Genomic DNA, 19,702 nt, shown 5'->3' on the forward strand with positions numbered 1-19,702 from the left:
CTGCAACCGCTACTCCACCGCCGTGCACTCTGGGAGTTGTAGTCTCCACGACTACATCCAGACTTCACCCGAATCGGACACGGAACTACAACTCCCACAACCCCCCCGCTCCCCTTACGCCGTCCACCCAGGTTCTGCGACTGCGACTTACCTTTTACTCCCCGCCGTGCACTCTGTTTGTAGTTCCACTTTCCGCTCCCCTCAGACTTCACCTGAAGGTGTTATGACAGGACTACAACTGGAAATATAAATTGGTCTTTTACGGGGGCTCTCCCTTGTTCAACGTTCCTCTTTGGACTGGACGTGCGCGAAGGTGTTATGAAGGATTGGAAATATAAATTGGTGGGTTGACGGGGGCGGTGAGGCTTGAGGAGGGAGGTGGACTGTGACGTGCGCGGGGAACGATGACGTAAAAAGCGGGGTGTTTGTGACGTAAATGGCAGTGAGCGCAGGAAGCGGTGACGTTAGGGGCGGTTGGTTGTGACGTAAATTCACAGAGGGCGCAGGAAGCGGTGACGTACGTGGGCGGTTGGTCGTGACGTGTTACACAGAGGGCGCAGGAAGCGGTGACGTGCGGCGCCTGGGCCGAGCCGAGCCGAGCGGGGAAGATGGGGAAGGCCGAGTTCCTGACGCCCAAAGCCATCGCCAACCGCATCAAGTCCAAGGGACTGCAGAAGCTGCGCTGGTACTGCCAGATGTGCCAGAAGCAATGCCGGGACGAGGTGAGTGTGAGGGGTCTGGGTCATGACAACAATCTCTACTCACGGGGCGTTTTATTGTCGCCTGGAAACTGCACAGCGACATTCTGACCAAAGATCCTGTAGCAGAGCTATAGGACCTTTGATACTGACCTCCTGCAGCAGCAGCAGCAGCACAACATATATGTCTGTACACATGGTGGTACTCGGTATAATCCAGAGAAAACAACAACAAAGCTCTCTGTCCCTCTTTCCTCTTTCCTCTTTCCTCTTTCCTCTTTCCTCTTTCCTCTTTCCTCTTTCCTCTTTTCCTCTCCCCCCCCCCCCCCCCCCCCCTCCCCTCCCCCCTCCCCCCCTCCCCCCCTCCCTCCCTCCCCTCTCCCCCCTCTCCCCCCTCCCCCCCCCCCCCCCTCCCCCCTCTCCCCCCCTCCCCCCCCCCCCCCTCTCCTCCCCCCTCCCCCCCTCTCCTCTCCCCTCTCCTCTCCCCTCCCCTCCTCCCCTCTCCCTCCCCCCCTCCCCCCCCCCCCCCCCCCTCTCTCTCCCCCCCCTCCCTCCCCTCCCCTCTCCCCTCCCCCCTCCCCCTCTCCCTCCCCCTCTCCCCCTCTCCCCCTCCCCTCTCCCCCTCCCCTCCCCCTCCCCCCCCCCCCCCTCCTCTCCCCTCTCCCCCCCCCCTCTCCCCCCCCCCCCCCCTCTCCCCCCCCCCTCCCCTCCCCCCCCCCCCCCCCCCCCATTGCCATTCAATGTGATCATGGCTGATCATCCCCAATCCGCTGACCCCGCTATCTTTAAAAACCTTATCTACCTCTCTCTTGAAAGCATCCAGAGAACCGGCCTCCACCATCCTTTGAGGCAGAGAATTCCACAGACTCACCAGTTACTCCAGCATTTTGTGTCTACCATGTTTCTAGGTTGATTGTCTTCTGTAAATTATCCCGAGTGTGTAAGAATAAACTAGTGTACGTGGTGATCACTAGTTGGCGTGGAGACGGTGGGCCGACGGGCCTGCTTCCAAGTTGTATCTCTAAACTAGATTAGGAAACGTCTAATGAAAGAGGGCTGGATGGCAAGTGATATTTTTTTGAAATGTGTTGTGTACATTTCAAGTCGGGTCCCCCTCACCACGGGTACCATGTAATCCCGTGCTATCTGCTCCATGGTCGGATAGCCGGCGACTAAACCGTCTCCCCCACCTGGTTTGCCAGGTGAGGAGGGAGCTGTGGACCCCCAGCAGGACCAAAAACAAGACCTGTCAAAGGGCGGATGAGCTCCTAGCGAGCCAACGGCCATCCACACTTCAGTAGAAGTTGCGATCACCGTCGTACATAGCATTGTAAGGAATGATGATAAAGCACACGCACACACCAAAATCCTAGACTTCCAGCGGCGGAAGTCCGCAGGAATTGGAGTACGGACATGTTTGGTGCATCTGTCACCGTTCCCGTCGGAAAACAGCACCACTGCTAATGTTTTCAACAATGATGATTGAATGAATGATTGAAGTTGTGTACATTGATATAATTTGTTGTATTTCAGAATGGCTTCAAATGTCACTGCATGTCGGAATCCCACCAGCGACAGCTTCTTCTGGCTTCCGAGAACCCACAGCAATTTATGGATTATTTTTCAGAGTACGTACACACTGTGACAAATCACATGCAAGCTTTGCTGAGAATTATATTTAAAAACTTCTGCTGAGTGTTTTTGGTTTGAGTTCAGTTTATAGTCACGTGTACCGAAGTACAGTGAAAAGCTTTTGTTGCGTGCTAACTAGTCAGCGGAAAGACAATACGTGATTATAATCTAGCCGTCCACAGTGTACAGATACATGATAAAGGGAATAATGTGAATGACGTTTAATGCAAGTTAAAGTCCAATTAAAAATAGACCGAGAGTCTCCGACTATCTTTTTAACGAACCATTTGTAAGTTTTAAGCATTTTAATTTTAACCAATCACAAAATTTTCTAACATAACTTCATACCCACTTGCAAATAACTTCATTCAAACTTCAGTATCTCGCCAATTCTTTACAAGTGGCAGAGCAGGTAGAGCTGCTGCCTCACAGCACTGGAGATGCTGGGTTCGCTCCTGAACTCAGGTGCTGTCTGTGTGGAGTTTGCACGTTCTCTCTGTGACCACGTGGGTTTCCACCGGGTGCTCTGGCTTCCTCCCATATCCCAAATATGTGCGGGTTTGTAGGTTACTTGGATTTTTTTGCAAATTGTCCCTGGTGTGTTGGGAGTGGATTTGAAAGCGGGATAACATAGAACTAGTGTGAACATGTGATAGCTGGTTGGCCTGGAAAGAGGGTTGAAAGGCCCATGACTAGAGTACACAAAGGCCAGAGTAATCCAGTGTATCAAACTACCTTATCACTTATTGTCTACTCCATAAATAGCAATTGTTTTGCTCATTTCACTTCCCTTTAAATAAATAGTATCTCATAATGTGGAATTTTGTAAGCATCCATCTTTATCTTGTTTATCCTAGTTCTGCATTAACATAAGTATCTAATTTCTGTGTTTTGGTGAAGTAAACAATCTTCTGTTCATTTTAATGTTCTAAAACTAGATCTCGCAAATTACTCTTCTATATTGGAGTAGACGACCAGTCTGAAGACGGGTCTCGACCTGAAACGTCACCTATTCCTTCGTTCCATAGATGCTGCCTCACCCGCTGAGTTTCTCTAGCATTTTTGTCTACCTTCTATATTGGAGTAAACTTTTATCGTAACAGCTAATGTTGCTGTATTTAATATAAGCTCATTAACAACTTGATGAAGCTACCAATAGAATCCAACTGTGTTCAATTATCACTGTGTACCAATAAACAGGACAATAACATTCTTATTTGTGCGGCTTGACGTGCCCATTAACAAACACACACACACACACACACACACACACACACACACACACACACCCACACACACACACACACACACACACACACACACAAATATGCAATAATTAGCAATGTTACAAAATTTTGAGATTTAAAAAATCAAGTCTGCAATTTATCCCATCAGATAAAGCACAACAATAAGTTTAATTTGACACCAAATTCACTTTCATATCTCAAGTATTAAAAAAGTTATGGCCATTTTCATACTCGGAAATTAGCATCTTGTTCCCTATTGATTTTCAATGGACATTACAAAAAAGCTGTGATCTTGGATAGTCAAAAGCCCATTTCTTAAGGAAAGATTAACATTTTTAAATAGCCTAAGTGTCCAAAGATTATTCACAAATAATTCACAATATAACATGATTTTTATATCTAATTTACATTAATTTATAGGCCAAATGGAAGGAATTTAGTGTTCAATTGCTGCAAATAAATGCCCATTTAAATCGGCTTTCTAGTGGGTTCATGTGGAACGCGCTGGTTTAGAACGTTGACATCGCGCTGGATTAGTGCCCTCAAATGCCGAGAAAAATACTGCGGGATATAAAAAGCCCAAAAGGAACTACTCGCTATAGATAACTTGATATATAGGGTTATATATATGCCCCATTTAATGTAAAAATAAGGTACATACCTTTAATAGTTTGCTTTATAAAACCCTGGGGCTGCGAGAGGTTGCGGAGTGAACGAGAGCTTTTAAAACTATTATATCTATTATTCGAGGCCTATAAAACTAATAATAGCTTTTGCGACCGGGTCTTGCAGCGATTCTCCATTAATGATTTACTAGGCTGAACATCTGCGATTGGAACAGCCTAGTAAAAATCGCGTTTTAAACCCGCCCCCTCCAAACAGCGCCAAAATCACACACAAGGGGTGGGGCAGATGCTCAGCCACGATTCAGGTAGGTTTTGTAACATACCTACAATAATCAATAGTATAATGTCAAATAATTTGGCTGGCCACGAAGGCCCATTGCGGCCGCCACCTCAATTCCGGTCATCCTGCAAACCGTCGTCCCTCTCCTCTCCTCGTCCGGCCCGCTTCAGCCCATTTAGTGGGAACTCCTCGGTAGATGAGTAGCGTGGTTGCAAAAGTTTTTCACTGTACCTCAGTGCACTTGACAATAAAGGGCCTAAGTTTAGCTTGTCGAATCGGGTCTGTTGACATAGAGGGACCTGGCATGGGAGGCCCACTGAAAACAAAGGAGGACCCGAGGTGGGAGCCACTGAGAACGAAGGGGGACCCTAATGTTCGGGGGGGGGGGGGGGAGAACAATGAGGGATATTTGAGCGCTGGAATGAACACTTTTACTTTGTGGACGCCCTATCCGTGGCGACACTTTGCGTACCTCATGTATAGTACGCAAAACAAAGAAAGTCACTGACATGTCACATGATAATAAAGTCTCAATCAATGGTTCGATCCTGTCTACGGGTGCTGTGTACGGACTTTGTTCGTTCTCCTCGTGAGTTTTCTCTGAGATCTTCGGTTTCCTCCCATATTCCAAAGACATACAGGTTTGTAGGTTAATTTGCTTGGTAAAATTGTAAAAAAAAGTTGTTCCGAGTGTGTGTAGGACAGTATTAGGGTATGGGGATTGCTGGACAGAGTGGACTCGGTGGGACGAAGGGCCAGTTTCCATGCTGTATTTCTAAACTAAACAAAACTACTTTGGAATAATGCATTTCGTATGCTGTGGTAATTGTAATTTGTAAAATGAGGAAGGGAACAGAATATAATTGGAGATAAAGCACAGAGATGAGGTTTATACAGGGTATATAATAATTTTTACAAGTTGGTACAATATACACCTAACAGCTTTCATGTGGAATGACTATATTTTATCATTGTGAGATGGTGACATTGTGAATTGGTCAAAGCTTTCTAGTGAGCTGCGAAAAGCTAATTAAAAAAAAAAAAATGAATTAAAAAAATATATATATCTTCCCACTTCAGGGAGTTCCGCAATGAATTTCTGGAGTTGCTTAGAAGACGGTTTGGTGAGTTTTTATGTCCTGTTATTGGAATGTACAACGTGTACAAATCAACCCGCAGACAATGCAGCTCCAATTTAAAGTAGTTTGCTACTGATATATAACACTATTTGCTGCTGTTTAGTGTCCTTTGAAATATTCTAATGTTACTTGCATTGCTCTCCAAAGTATTTTGCTTCAAAGAGTGTAGCATACAAACGGGTGCGATTACAACCCATTTGTATTTTACTTGTTATGCATGATGTGACACTATATGTTCCCATTGAACAATGACAGCAGATTCCCCCCCCCCCCCCCCCCTTATATTCCTCTCGGCTTGTTACTGAGAAAGATGACTGTCAGAACTGCAAAGTGAATGCTATACTGTATCAATAGAATGTTCCTGTGACGTAATTTTTTTTCTCTGATGCCTGAAGTGTTCCTAGGATGTATGTCATTAATTCGGTTCTATGAAACTGTCACTTGTTGTTGGGTTGAAGGCAAAGGTCGACAATTATCTGGAGTGGTTTCCTTGCTGTTTTATAAATTGCCCCTTTGGCGAAGGCTGATGCCTTTAACACCCCCTTCTGGCGTCCCTGTGCTTGGCTCCTTTCCGTTTAATGAATCACAGGGAAAGGCAGATATTCCGATACCCAAAGCCATCATGGGATAACCACATGTAAAAGTGCTTGGAGCTGCATGTGGCTTAACTGGTGGAGCTGCTGCCTCACAGCGCCAGAGTCCCAGGTTCGATCCTGCCCTCAGATGCTGCCTCTGTGTAGCATTTGCATTTTCTCCTCGTGACCGCGTGTCTTTCCTCTGGGAACTCCAGTTCCCTCCCACATTGCAAAGACCTGTGGGTTTGCGGGTTAATTGGCCTCCGTAAATTGCCCTTGGTGTGTAGGGAGTCGATACGATAACGGGATAGCATAAAATTAATGTGAATGGGTGATCGAATGTGGGTATGAATTCAGTGGGCCGAAGGGCCTTGTCTTCAAGCAGAATCTGTAAACTAGCTGAACTAAATCCTTATTAGAAATGTCAGAAGGATTAAAATACTGCAGTATGCCATCTTGTTGAACAATAAATATCCATTGTGTTCAGGAACTAAACGTGTTCACAATAACGTTATCTACAATGAGTACATCAGCCACCGAGAACATGTTCACATGAATGCAACAATGTGGGAAACGCTGACTGACTTCACTAAATGGCTGGGCCGAGAAGGTGAGTAACATTTCCAGAATTGCTTAGTTTTAGTTAGTTTTACCTCCCATTTAAAAAAAAAAAATGTCACTATTAGTTAGTTAGTTAGTGAACCTACCTGATCTCCCTGTTGCCCAGCACTTTAACTCCCACTCCCATTCCCAATCTGACCTCCTCCATTGTCAGAGTGAGGGAAATTGGAGGGACAGCACCTCATATTTCGCTTGGGTAGCTTACACCCCAGCGCTATGAACATTGACTTCTCTAAGTTAACTTGCGCTTTGGCAGAATTGTTAATATCACATTTTCCTATAAGATCAGAGGGGCAGTTTGAAATTCTAACACTTGAGTGTGTTAGCTTAGATTGGAGATTTTTTTAATACCTGAAAGAAGGAGTCAGAATCAGAATAATTGTGCATATATTAGGCTGGAAATGTGTAACTAGCTGAGTGCATCAAGGATCAGTTCTTGCCTCTCCCCTTTATTTACAGTCTATATCAATGACCTGTAGGTGGGGGCATAGTCCAAGGTATCCAAGTTTGCCGATAACAAAAACTACATGTAATCAAACCAGAAGGCACTGCATGCTCTGCAACTGGGCGTAGTGGGCAGGTTGACAAAGTGAATGAAAAGTTGCAAATGGAGTTTACTGCGGAAAGCTGTGAGGTCACACAGTTCAGTAGGAGGAACAAAAACGGTAAATTTGCGACCTTACAGCGTCAGTGACCCGGGTTCGAACCTGACCACGGGTGCTGACCACGGGTTTTATTTGTACCATTGAGATACCTGGAGGGCTGTGCACAGTTTTGGTCTCTTTATTTAAGAAAGGATATACCAGCATTGGAGGCAGTCTGATAGAGATTCACCAGGCTAATTGATAGGATAAAAGAATTGCCCACTCGTGTGTGGGCAAATAAATTAAAATGACATCTTTGTGCATAGAAGAATGAGGAATGATCTTATTGAAGCATATAAGATTCATATGGGTTAATGTTAAGACTTTTCACAAGTGAGAATGAAGGGACATTTAAGGGATCTCTGCCTTCAAATCCCATTTTCCCAGCCATCTCCCCATAATCCTTGACACCCGTTCTAATCAAGAATCTGTCCATCTCTGCCTCAAAAATATCGACTGACTTGGCCTCCACAGCCGTCTGTGGCAATGAGTTCCACAGATTCACCACCCTCTGACTAAACAAATTCCTACTCACTTCCTTTCTAAAAGAGCGCCCTTTAATTCTGAGGCTGTGACCTCGGGTCCTAGACTCTCCCACTAGTGTAAACATCCTCTCCACATCCACTCTATCCAGGCCTTTCATTATTCTGTAAGTTTCAATGAGGTCCCCCCTCGACCTTCTAAACTCCAGCGAGTGCAGGCCCAGTGCCGTCAAACGCTCATCATAAGCCAAGTCAAGTTTATTTGTCATATACACATACAAGATGTACAGTGAAATGAAAGTGGCGATGCCTGCGGATTGCGCAAAAAAACTACAGAATAGAACAGAATCAGTATTTACATTTTAGAATTTAAAAAAAATAAAAAATACACAACACAACAGTCCCTGGTGAGATCAGAGTTTACAGTCCTGACGGCCTGTGGGAAGAAACTCTCTCATCCTCTCTGTTTTCGCAGCATGACAGCGGAGGCGTTTGCCTGACCGTAGCAACTGGAACAGTCCGTTGCTGGGGGGGTAGGGGTCCCTCATAATGTTGCTGGCTCTGGATCTGCACCTCCTAGTATATCGGTCCTGCAGTGGGGTGAGTGTAGTTCCCATAGTGCGTTCGGCCACCTCATGCTAACCCACTCATTCCTGGGATCATTCTCGCAAACCTCCTCTGGACCCTCTCCAGAGCCAGCACGTCCTTTCCTCAGGTATGGGCCACAAATGTTTGCTCGTGTTCTTATTGAGTTTGGGCAGATGGTTGAACAGATTTGAAGTTCTCTGCGTCCTCTGTTGTCCAGGATACTGCAAAGTGGATGAAACGCCAAAGGGCTGGTACATTCAGTACATCGACCGTGATCCAGAAACCATCTGCAGGCAACAGGAACTGGAGAAAAAGAAGAAACAGGAGCTGGACGATGAGGAAAGAAACGCCAAGTTTATTGAAGAACTCGTCAGAAGAGGAAAGGAAGGGAAAGAGGAGGTAAAATGCTCCATAACTCGCAGAGAGAAACCTTTCTGTTACTGTATGTCTCCCTGTAATTATATTACCGATGTTCAAGTTCAAAGTTATTTGTCACTTGCACCATGAGGTGCAGTGAAACGTAATTTACCATGCAGCGTTACAATTGTAAAAGGACAGAACACACAACATAATTCAACACAGACATCACCACAGCATTCTTCACTGTGGTGGAAGGCAATACAGTTCAGACAGTCAATAGACAATAGGCAATAGGTGCAGGAGTAGGCCATTCGGCCCTTTAAGCCAGCACCGACATTCAATGCGATCATGGCTGATCATCCCCAATCAGTACCCCGTTCCTGCCTTCTCCCCATATCCCCTGACTCCGCTATCTTTAAGAGCCCGATCTAGCTCTCTCTTGAAAGCATCCAGAGAACCGGCCTCCACCACCCTCTGACGCAGAGAATTCCACAGACTCACAACTCTCTGTGAGAAAAAGTATTTCCTCGTCTCCGTTCTAAATGGCTTACCCTTTATACTTAAACTGTGGCCCCTGGTTCTGGACTCCCCCAACATCGGGAACATGTTTCCTGCCTCTAGCATGTCCAAACCCTTAACAATTTTATATGTTTCAATAAGATACCCTCTCATCCTTCTAAAAAAGGGAGTCCTCCTCCCTTGTTAACCCGCGGTTGGGGCCCTGACCCTCCGTAGTCGCCGCTGCAGACGGCCGGATGTACAGGCCCTCTGGTCGGGATGGTCGGAACGCCGGTGTGGGGACAGGTCGAGCACACCCCGCAGCCCGGAGCTCCCAAATCGGCCACCTCCTTACCGGAGCCCACGGCTTCCAGATGTTGCAGGCCAGCAGTCAGAGCTCTTCGGCGACCCCCGGAAAGGGATCGCCCGCTCCACGATGGAAGGGCCGCTCCACGCCTGCCACCAGAAGCTCCATAGACTGAGGCTCCAAGATGTTATTGGCCGCAGGCCAGAGGTCTGAGTGCTTCTGTATTAGTATTTCAGTATTAAATTCTGTTTGGTAAACACTGCTGTGAAGAACTTTGATCGTTTTACAGTCTCCATTGCCCTTTAATTGCATGCTATTGTTAAATGGATTTTTTTTAAACCTTTAGGAAGCTCCAGTTTTTACGGAACTGAAAAGAGAAAACGAGGAAGAGAAAGGTATGCTTTGTGGGAAGTGTGGCGATTTTGGTTATTTCCATAACTTCACCAATATGTCACCGATCAGTCTGATCCTGAATTTTAATCTTTTGCCATGAAAGAATCCTGCTTTTGCTGAGTGTGAAAAGAAAAGAGTTGTGACATTTTTGCTTTAGTTCATTCGTGATAGGAGCAGAATTAGGCCATTCGGCCCATCGAGTCTACTCCATTCAAACATGGCTGATCTATCTTAATCCCATCCTCCTGCCTTCTCCCCATAATCCTTGACACCCTTACTAGTCAAGAATCTATCTCTCTTTAAAAATATTTATTGATGGCCTCCACAGCCTTCTATGGCAATGAATTCCATAGATTCACCACTCTCTGACTAAGGTGATTCCTCCTCATCTCCTTCCTAAAAGAACGACATTTTGTTCTGAGATTATGTCCTCTGCCTATGTTCAGCCATGCTGCTTGTTTCAAATGCTGACGAGAGTAAGAACCTGGTCCAATTTAGAACTGTTATGACCCAAAATAGACACAAAAAGCTGGAGTTACTCAACGTGTCAGGCAGCGTGTGCGTGTGTGTGTGTGTGCGGTCTTTTCCTTCTCAGATGCTTTTGTGATTTGATGTATGGGATTTATATCGGACGCAGCGGTTAAGTTGCTGTGGGTTTTCTCCGGGTGCTCTGGTTTCCCACACTCCAAAGACGTACAATCTAATTTGTTAAAACATTGTCAATTGTCCCATGTGTGCGATAGTGCTAGTGAACGGGGTGATCGCTGGTCGGCGCGGACTCGGTGGGTCGAAGGGCCTGTTTCTCAGCTGTCTAAAGTTACCCATTTTCGTTACAATGTGATCTGCCACGGGAACATTGAAATAAATTAATGAATTTGTACCATTTTAAAGGTGAGAACCTTAATGCAAATTCTTTTTTGATTAGTTGCCTTCAATTTAAACAAAGGACAATGTGCTTCGACACCGGCTCCGAAATCGAGGTAAGGACCTGTTTCATTAATTATTAAACCTTTAAGTAATGAATTTTCGAAACTGGTAGGAGCAGGCAGCGGAAACTAAGCAGCTTTTCTGACTCTATGCTGTTTGTGAAGTTCCTTTGAATATGAGGTGGCTGCATGACTGTTCAATGTCACTGAAAAAGGAAACCATTTGCAAAGGGAATGGTGACTTTCCAAGCTTGTGCATGTAGGGTTGCTTCTTTTAAATTCACCTTATTTAATCATGTCAGTAGTTGAGTTGAGGTTAGTTTATTGTCACGTGTACCGAGGTGCAGTGCTAACCAGTCAGCGGAAAGACTATACATGATGACAAACGAGCCGTCCACAGTGTACGTCCATACATGATCAAGGGAATAATGTGAATAACGTTTGGTGCAGGGTAAAGTCGGTCAAAGTTAGACAAAGATGCTGGAGAAACTCAACAGGTGCCTCCCACTTAGTCCTCCATGGCGACTCTGGAGGCCTTCCGTGAACGCTGGTCACCGCGGGAGGTCGAGTGTTTTGTTGATGAAGTTGGCATTGTATTAATTTGATGATCGTTTGTTTGTAAACCAGTCAACATAGGCAGTCTTTGGTTGTGCTCATTTGTATTTTTTTTTTTTTTTTGCGTAAAAGTATTAGTATAATTTAAAAAAAAAGGCTATGTAACAGCTCCATTAGCGACATGATTCTTTCATAGGCAGCCTCTCGGGATTGATGATGACCTGCTGTCTGCTCCAATTTCCTGTGTTCAGAGGTGGCTGAATAGGCCTTTATAGGCCTCCTCTACATCAGCCTGTGGACGCAACGCACCTACCCATCGCTCCACCTCCCTGCCGCTGTGGTGCCTCTCGCAGCCCACCCTGAGCTCCACTGAGAGAGCGGAGCTAACGGAATGAAAGCAAAGAATAATCAAGCCACGCGTTGCATGTTTTTCAGTAGCCTGGGACCAAATCCGTTGCAAGCAATACCTTCAGTGAAACGCAAGGAAGCGGGCCCCGCTTCTTCATCAGAGACTAAAGACAAGAAGAAAAAATCTGCATTGGATGAAATAATGGAGGTAGAGTGTTGCAGTCTGCTCATTTCTATACTGCTCCTGTTTTGTTTTTGCAGTCATTAGACTTTACAGATACAGCGTGGACACAGGCCCTTCAGCCCACTGAGTCCACGTTGACCCATGATTACCTGTACACTAGCTCTATCCTACCCACGAGGGACAGTTTACAGAAGGCAATTAATCTACAAACCCACATGTCTTTGGAGTGTGGGAGGAAACCGGAGCACTTGGAGGAAACCCATACGGTCACAAGGAGAATGTACAAACTCCGTAAAGACAGCACCTGCAGTCGGGATCGAACCCGGGTGTCTGCCGCTGGAAGGCAGCGAATCACCCGTTGCGCGACCTTGCCGCCCCTCATGAGGGGTAAATTTCTGGCTTTATTGCAGATACAAGAGTGCACAAATTGGGGTTTGGAGGGAGAGATAGATCAGCCACAATTGAATGGCGGAGTAGACTTGATGGGTCGAATGGCCCAATTTGCTCCTATCACTTATGACCTTTGGACAAATGTAAGCCATTGCTAATGCAGCAACTGGCTATTTTGAATTTTTGAATGCAGCTGGGAATTATGGGGCAGGAAGGAGTTGGTAAGTTCAGATGGACGCGTGGATTCTGTGGGCCAAGCACCAGGACCACTACTTCATTATATTTATTAACTTTTAGCATATGTGTGTTCAGGGGGACATGCCTGGGATCATTCTGGCAGGTAAGTTGATGAATGTGAGGGGATAATAAAGATATCTGTAAATGATGGGGGGGGGAAACGACGCAGTGGCGCAGAGGTAGAGTTACTGCCTCACATCGCCAGAGACCCGAGTTCGATCCTGACTGTGGATGCTGTCTGTACGGCGTTTGTACCTTCTCCCCGTGCCCTGCGAGGGCTTTTCACCGGGAGCTCCGTTTAACTCCCACACTCCAAAGACGTACAGGTTTGTAGGTTAATTGGCTCCGGTAAACAGGATCGTGCCGGTGTACAGGGTGACCACTGGTCAGCACAGACTCGGTGGGCCGAAGGGCCTGTTTCCATGCAATATCTGTAAAAGTAAAGGTGGTAGGATTAATTTACCACTAGAATGCTTCTGGTGTGTAGGTGAGTGGCAGGGAAGTTGATGAGTTTGTCGGGATAATAAAGATGAATGTAAATAGGTGGTTGAAGGTCCGTGTGGTTGCGTGTCAGAGTTTAATTTATTGTCACGTGTGTCGAGGTTCAGTGAAAAGCTTTTGTTGCGTGCTAACCAGTCAGTGGAACGTCAATGCATGGTTACAATTGAGTCTTCCGCAGTGTGTAGATATGATGTAGGCAATAATGTTTAGAAACATAGAAAATACGTGCAGGAGTAGGCCATTCGGCCCTTCGAGCCTGCACCGCCATTCAATATGATCATGGCTGATCATCCAACTCAGTATCCAGTACCTGCCTTCTCACCATACCCCCTGATCCCTTTAGCCACAAGAGCCACATCTAACTCCCTCTTAATTATAGCCAATGAACTGGCCTCAACTGCCTTCTGTGGCAGAGAATTCCAGAGATTCACCACTCTCTGTGTGAAAAATGTTTTTCTCATCTCGGTCCTAAAAGACTTCCCCCTTATCCTTAAACTGTGACCCCTTGTTCTGGACCTAGTTCTGGTTTAGTGCAAGTCAAAACCAGTAAAGTCCATCAAAGATAGTCCATGGGTCTCCAATGAGGTAGATAGTAGTTCAGGACTTGGTGTGCCAAGTTTCCTTGCTGTGTGTCTGATTCTACTAAAGGATTTTTAGAAAGTAGAGTTTATTTTTAATTTACAGTACTCGCTATTGAATTGTGACATCACTGTTTGGTGAAATCGCTTTGAGTTTGAAATCTTAATTTTGAATATCTGTGTTTTAGTTTGAAGAGCAGAAAAAGAGAAGTCTTCGGAGAGACCACTGGCTTCACACCGTAAGTACAGAAATTTACTGCCGGGTTCATGTTGAACTGGTCAACTAATAGCAGAGAATTGGTCTTGCTGCGATTGTGTGCAACATTCTTCCTAAGTTCATAAGTTCCAGGAGCAGAATTAGGCCATTCAGCCCATCAAGTCTACTCTGCCATTCAATCATGGCTGATCTATCTTTCCCTCTCAACCCCATTCTCCTGCCTTCTCCCAATAACCACCGCCACCCCGACTAATCAAAAATTTGTCAATCCACACCTTAAAAATATCAATTGATTTGCCCTCCTGTGACAATGAATTGGCTGAGCAGTTGTCTATAAAAAAAGGTCGGCTGTCTTATTTCACACAATTATTCCTGAGCCAAGTCCAGTGAATTTCATGGAGATAAAACAATCCTATGGAATTCCAAATGACTGAAAATCCAGCAATGGAATGTAAATGGCAATATTGGTAATGCTCAACGGGTCAGGCAGCATCTGTGGAGAGAGGGAGTTAACGTTAGGCATGGAGAACGAGGGGATGGGGTTGTAGTAAGCCATACAGGTGGATCTGATGCTGGAGACTGTGGAAGGTAGACAAAAATGCTGGACAAACTAAGCGGGTGAGGCAGCATCTATGGAGCGAAGGAATAGGTGACACCTATCCATGTTCTCCACAGATGCTGCCTGACCCGCTGAGTTACTCCAGCACTCTGTGAAACGTCACCTATCCATGTTCTCCACAGATGCTGCCTGACCCGCTGAGTTACTCCAGCACTCTGTGAAACGTCACCTATCCATGTTCTCCACAGATGCTGCCTGACCCGCTGAGTTACTCCAGCACTCTGTGAAACGTCACCTATCCATGTTCTCCAGAAATGCTGCCTGACCCGCTGAGTTACTTCAGCATTTTGTGTCTATCTCCGATACCACCTCCGAAGTGTGTGAAGATTCAGCGTGTGAGTTGGCCCGGGTGGTCGAGGCACTTGGCAAATAATGGTTTCCTTTTCTGTTTAACTAGGGAATTGTTGTTAAATTAATAACCAAGAAACTTGGTGAAAAATATTACAAGAAGAAAGCAGTGATAAAGGTAATGTTCTATTTTGTGTATTGAGTGAAATGATCGAGTTGTAAATAGCAAAGCTTGTATCTCAATTAAGTGATGTGATGTGAAGGCTTTGGAGAGGGTGCAGAACAGGTTGACCACAATGATGCCTGGATTAGAGGATGGATTGATAAGGAAAGGTGGATTGTTTTTGCATGAGCGTCGGAGGCTGAGGGGGGACCTGAAAGAATAATCATAATCACACTTTATTAGCTAAGTATGTTTTGCAACATATGAGGAATTTGATTTGCCATACAGTCATACAGAAAGCAACAGAACACACAAAATACATTTAACATAAACATCCACCACAGTGACTCCTCCACATTCCTCACTGATCAAAGGCGAAAGAAAAAGTTCAATCTCTCCCTTCTTTGTCCTCCAGCGGTCGGGGGCCTCGAACCTTCCGTTGACAGATGATCTTACTCCCGTAGCTGGCAGCGGGCCTCCTTGTTGGGGTGATCAAGCTCCTGCATCGGGTGGGGGGGGGGGGAGGGGAGAGAGAGAGAGAGAATCTCAGCTCCCCCGCCCTGGGCGATCTACCCTGGGTCGGGGCTAGTTGAACATTGTGCAGCTTTTGGAGCTTCCCGACGTCGGTCTCTTGCCCGAGACTGCGAGCTCCTTGATGTTAAAGTCCGCAAGGCTGCGGTTGGAGCGTTGATCCCTGGCAAGGATTTGGCTCCGATGGTAAGACAACGCCCCAAGGTGCGGCTCAAAGTCCCTGCTCCACGATGTTAGGCCGCAGAGCAACCGGAGATACGATCCGGAAAACAATCGCATCTCCGGCAAGGTAAGAGATTGAAAAAAGTTTCCCCCTCCCCCCCCCCCGCATAAAACAAACCAGAGAACATTAACACAAACTTTTTAAACACACTAAAAATAAGAACAACAAAAAAGAAAGGACAGACAGACTGTCGGCGAGGTTGCCATTGAAGCACCACCTGGTGGAAAGGATCCAAGGTTATCAGAGACAGAGTGTTGACAGTCAGAACCTTTTCCCCAGGGTGGAAATGTCAAAGTCTAGAGGACAAAGTTCTGAGGTGAGAGTGGTGCAGCTGACGTGCAGAGTAGTGGGTGTCTGGAACATACTGCCAGGGGCGGCTGGTGCAAGAGAGTTTTAGATCAGCATGAGGATATGGATCACATACTGGCAGAGGAGCATTGTTTGACATGGCATCATGCCAGCACGGACATTGTGTGCCAAAGGGCCTGTCCAAGTTCCATGTAAAACCAGCTCCAACTGCGATAACTGGGTAGAGACAGAGATTTGGATGGGAAATGGTGTCATGGTGACTACACTCCAACAGTACATGAAGCTGTCCGTAATGACATGACGATGTGATAGGCCCCATGCAAACACAAGTTGGGAAACAAGCTAGGGTGGCGCAGTGGTCGAGTTGCTGCCTCGCAGCGCCAGAGACCTGGGTTCAATCCTGACTACAGGGGCGCTGTCTGTACGGAGTTTGTACGTTCTCCCTGTGACCACGTGGGTTTTCTCCGGGTGCTCCGGCTTCCTCCCACACTCCCAAGACGTACAGGTCGGGAGGTTGATTGGCTTCGGTAAAATTGTAGCTTGACCCAGTGTGTGGGATACTGCAAGTGTACGGGGTGATCGTTGGTCGGAGCAGACTCGGTGGAGATACTATTCATGTGCTGTATCTCTAATGTCTAAAGTAAAGAAATGAAGGAAGAAATTTAAATGGGGAAAAAAAAATCTTAATGCTGTGTGATTCACTTACACTGCAGGAAGTGCAAGAAAAGTATACAGCGATTATCAAAATGATCGATTCTGGAGACAAGCTGAAAGTTGACCAGACGCATTTGGAGACGGTCATCCCAGCCCCTGGTAAACCCGACGTTCTGAGTTTAATTGTTATCTTGTTTCCATGGGATTGCCCGTTAATGTTGTTGGCTGAACCTGCGCCTTCTGATTCCTATTCTAGGTAAGAAGCTACTCGTTGTCAATGGCGGTTACCGGGGAAACGAGGCCATTCTGAATTCCATACACGAACAAAGTTTCAGTGCCACAATAATAATCGATTCTGTAAGTTCACATACACCCCCTCCCCCCATGGGAAAGTTTAATTTCACCCTTCTGACCCTGATATGTATTTTTAAATATTGCGTTGATTTTAGGAGTAAACAGGAAAGGTCACGCAGTGTTGGTGTTCAAAGTAACGGGTGGTTTATTAAGGTAGACAAAAGTGCTGGAGAAACTCAGCGGGTGAGGCAGCATCTATGCAGCGAAGGAAATAGGCAATGTTTCGGGCCGAAATCCTTCTTCAGACTGATGTGAGGGTTGGGGGGGGGGGCGGGGCGGGAAGAGGAAAGGAAAGGAAAGGAAGAGGAGGAGCCAGTGGGCAGAGGGAGAGCTGAGAAGGGGAGGAGAAAGTAAGGACTACCTGAAATTAGAGAAGTCAATGTTCATACCGCTGGGGGTGCAAACTGCCCAAGTGAAATATGAGGTGCTGCTCCTCCAATTTACGGTGGTCCTCACTCTGGCCACGGAGGAGGCTCAGGACAGAAAGGTCGGATTATTAAAACTGGTTAGCACCAGGAAGCCAGTCAAAGCTGACCTGCCTTGTGTTACTTTGGTGCGGTTTTTATATTCTCAGTTGACAAGGTTACTCAGAAACTTGACAGTGAAACGAGGGCTCAATTACATCCCTGTTTTTGTATACAAGCCCTCTTGAAATAAATGCGAGTTCATGTTTTACAATCCTGAACGTGATTATTGTTTCTTCATAGGGACCTCTACAAGGACGGAAGGTTGAAAGTGTACAATACGAAGATATTTCAAAATTGGCTTAAAAAACTCTTCAGAGCTGCTTGCTTGATATTTTGACAGTTCAAAGCATCATGTTGGTGTCCAATGATTGTTCCCCCCAGTGCAAGCTCTACTGTGTCAGAGCTTTAGAACACATTCATCTCTAATGTATATTTTGCATTCCTCTGCTTCATTCTCCTCCCCATCTCAACCTATTAAGAGAATGTTATTCCTACTTCTTTATTTTTAGATGTGTTGAGAATGGCGGGGGGGGGGGGGGGGGGGGGGGGCGGCAGTGGCGCAGCGGGTAGAGCCACTGTCTCACAATGCTAGAGACGTGGGTTCGATCCTGACCTCGGGCTGCTGTCTGTGTGAGGTTTGCACGTTCCCACTGTGAATGCATGGGCCCAGTTTCATCCCACATCCCAAAGACATGCGGGTTTCTAGGTTAAATGACTCTCTATAAATTGCCCCTAGTGTGGTAACATGGAACTAATGTTGATGGGTGATATCGAAGGTCAGTGCGGACTCGATGGGCCGAAGGGCCTGTTTCCATGCTGTATCTCTAAATTGAACTAGACTCTGGCGAATACTACATTTGCAGGCTTTAGCTATTTGTGTTTTTGATAGGGCACAAATGTCAGTCAAACTTGTTAATTTATATATTTGGACGGGAAAGAATAAAGCTTTATTCTCAATTAAATAATGGTGATTGTTTGCTGATTATAAAATGATACATAGAACACTTATACATGCTCATCAGGTCTCTACCTTAATTAAATGTGCTAGTAACAGATTTTTTCTGATTTATCTTGCATAACCTAATGTCTACATTGATAGAGACAAAATGCTGCAGTAACTCAGTGGGTCAGGCAGCATCTGTGGAGAAAAATGATGGGTGACAATTCAAGACCCCCTTCAGGGTCCCAGCCCGAAACGTCATCTGCCCTTTTTCTCCAGAGATGCTGCATGACCCGCTGAGTTACTCCAGCACTCTCTGTCTATCTTTTGTATAAATCCCCTCAAGGTATGTCTACTTTGAAGAAATGTTTAAGAAGGAATTGCAGATGCTGGAAAATCGAAGGTAGACAAAAATGCTGGAGAAACTCAGCGGGTGAGGCAGCATCTATGGAGCGAAGGCGATAGGCAATGTTTCAGGTCTTGACTCTTATACTCAAATCCTTGCTCTTATACTCAAATCCTTTTGCTATGAATGCTAACATACCATTCGCTTTCTTCACTGCCTGCTGCACCTGCATGCCTACTTCCAATTTTCCGCATCGGCCACTATTCAGGTAATAGCCAACTTTCCTGTTTTTGCCACCAAAGTGGATAACCTCACATTTATCCACATTATACTGCATCTGCCATGCATTTGTCCACTCACCCAGCCTATCCAAGTCACCTTGCAGTCTCCTAGCATCCTCCTCACAGCTAACATTGCCCCCCTGCTTCGTGTCTTCCGCAAACTTGGAGACATTGCATTCAATTCCCTCACCCAGATCATTAATATATATTGTAAATAGCTGGGGTCCCAGCACTGAGCCTTGCGGTACCCCACTAGTCACTGCCTGCCATTGTGAAAAGGACCCGTTTACTCCTACTCTTAGCTTCCTGTCTGCCAACCAGTTCTCTATCCACATCAATACTGAACCTCCAATACTGTGTGCTTTATGTTTGTATACTAATCTCTTATGTGGGACCTTGTCGAAAACCTTCTGAAAGTCCAGATATAACACATCCACTGGTTCTCCTTATCCACTCTCCCTTAATGAACTAATCAACACCTGGAATGTATGTGGACATGCT

The 19,702-nt window shown here is 45.9% G+C and overlaps 1 protein-coding gene across 3 annotated transcripts; it reads left to right on the forward strand.

The window, feature by feature from the left end:
- Positions 1-526: 526 nt before the first annotated feature.
- kin (Kin17 DNA and RNA binding protein) lies at positions 527-18,599 on the forward strand. Of its 3 annotated transcripts, none has more exons than XM_055653438.1 (13): positions 527-722; positions 2,232-2,326; positions 5,564-5,607; positions 6,685-6,807; positions 8,750-8,931; positions 10,044-10,092; positions 11,016-11,070; positions 12,010-12,127; positions 13,998-14,048; positions 15,043-15,111; positions 16,873-16,972; positions 17,070-17,170; positions 17,875-18,599. In XM_055653438.1, exons 1-13 carry the CDS (start codon positions 609-611, stop codon positions 17,935-17,937), a joined length of 1,164 nt encoding a protein of 387 aa, XP_055509413.1. In that variant the 5' UTR covers positions 527-608; the 3' UTR covers positions 17,938-18,599. The 3 variants fall into 3 exon arrangements, with proteins under 3 accessions (XP_055509413.1, XP_055509412.1, XP_055509415.1); XM_055653437.1 differs by having other exon boundaries at positions 528-722; positions 12,007-12,127; XM_055653440.1 differs by lacking the exon at positions 5,564-5,607 and having other exon boundaries at positions 564-722; positions 12,007-12,127.
- Positions 18,600-19,702: the final 1,103 nt, after the last annotated feature.

Source organism: Leucoraja erinacea, chromosome 22 (assembly GCF_028641065.1).
Source record: "Leucoraja erinacea ecotype New England chromosome 22, Leri_hhj_1, whole genome shotgun sequence".
Taxonomy (NCBI): Eukaryota; Metazoa; Chordata; class Chondrichthyes; order Rajiformes; family Rajidae; genus Leucoraja; species Leucoraja erinaceus.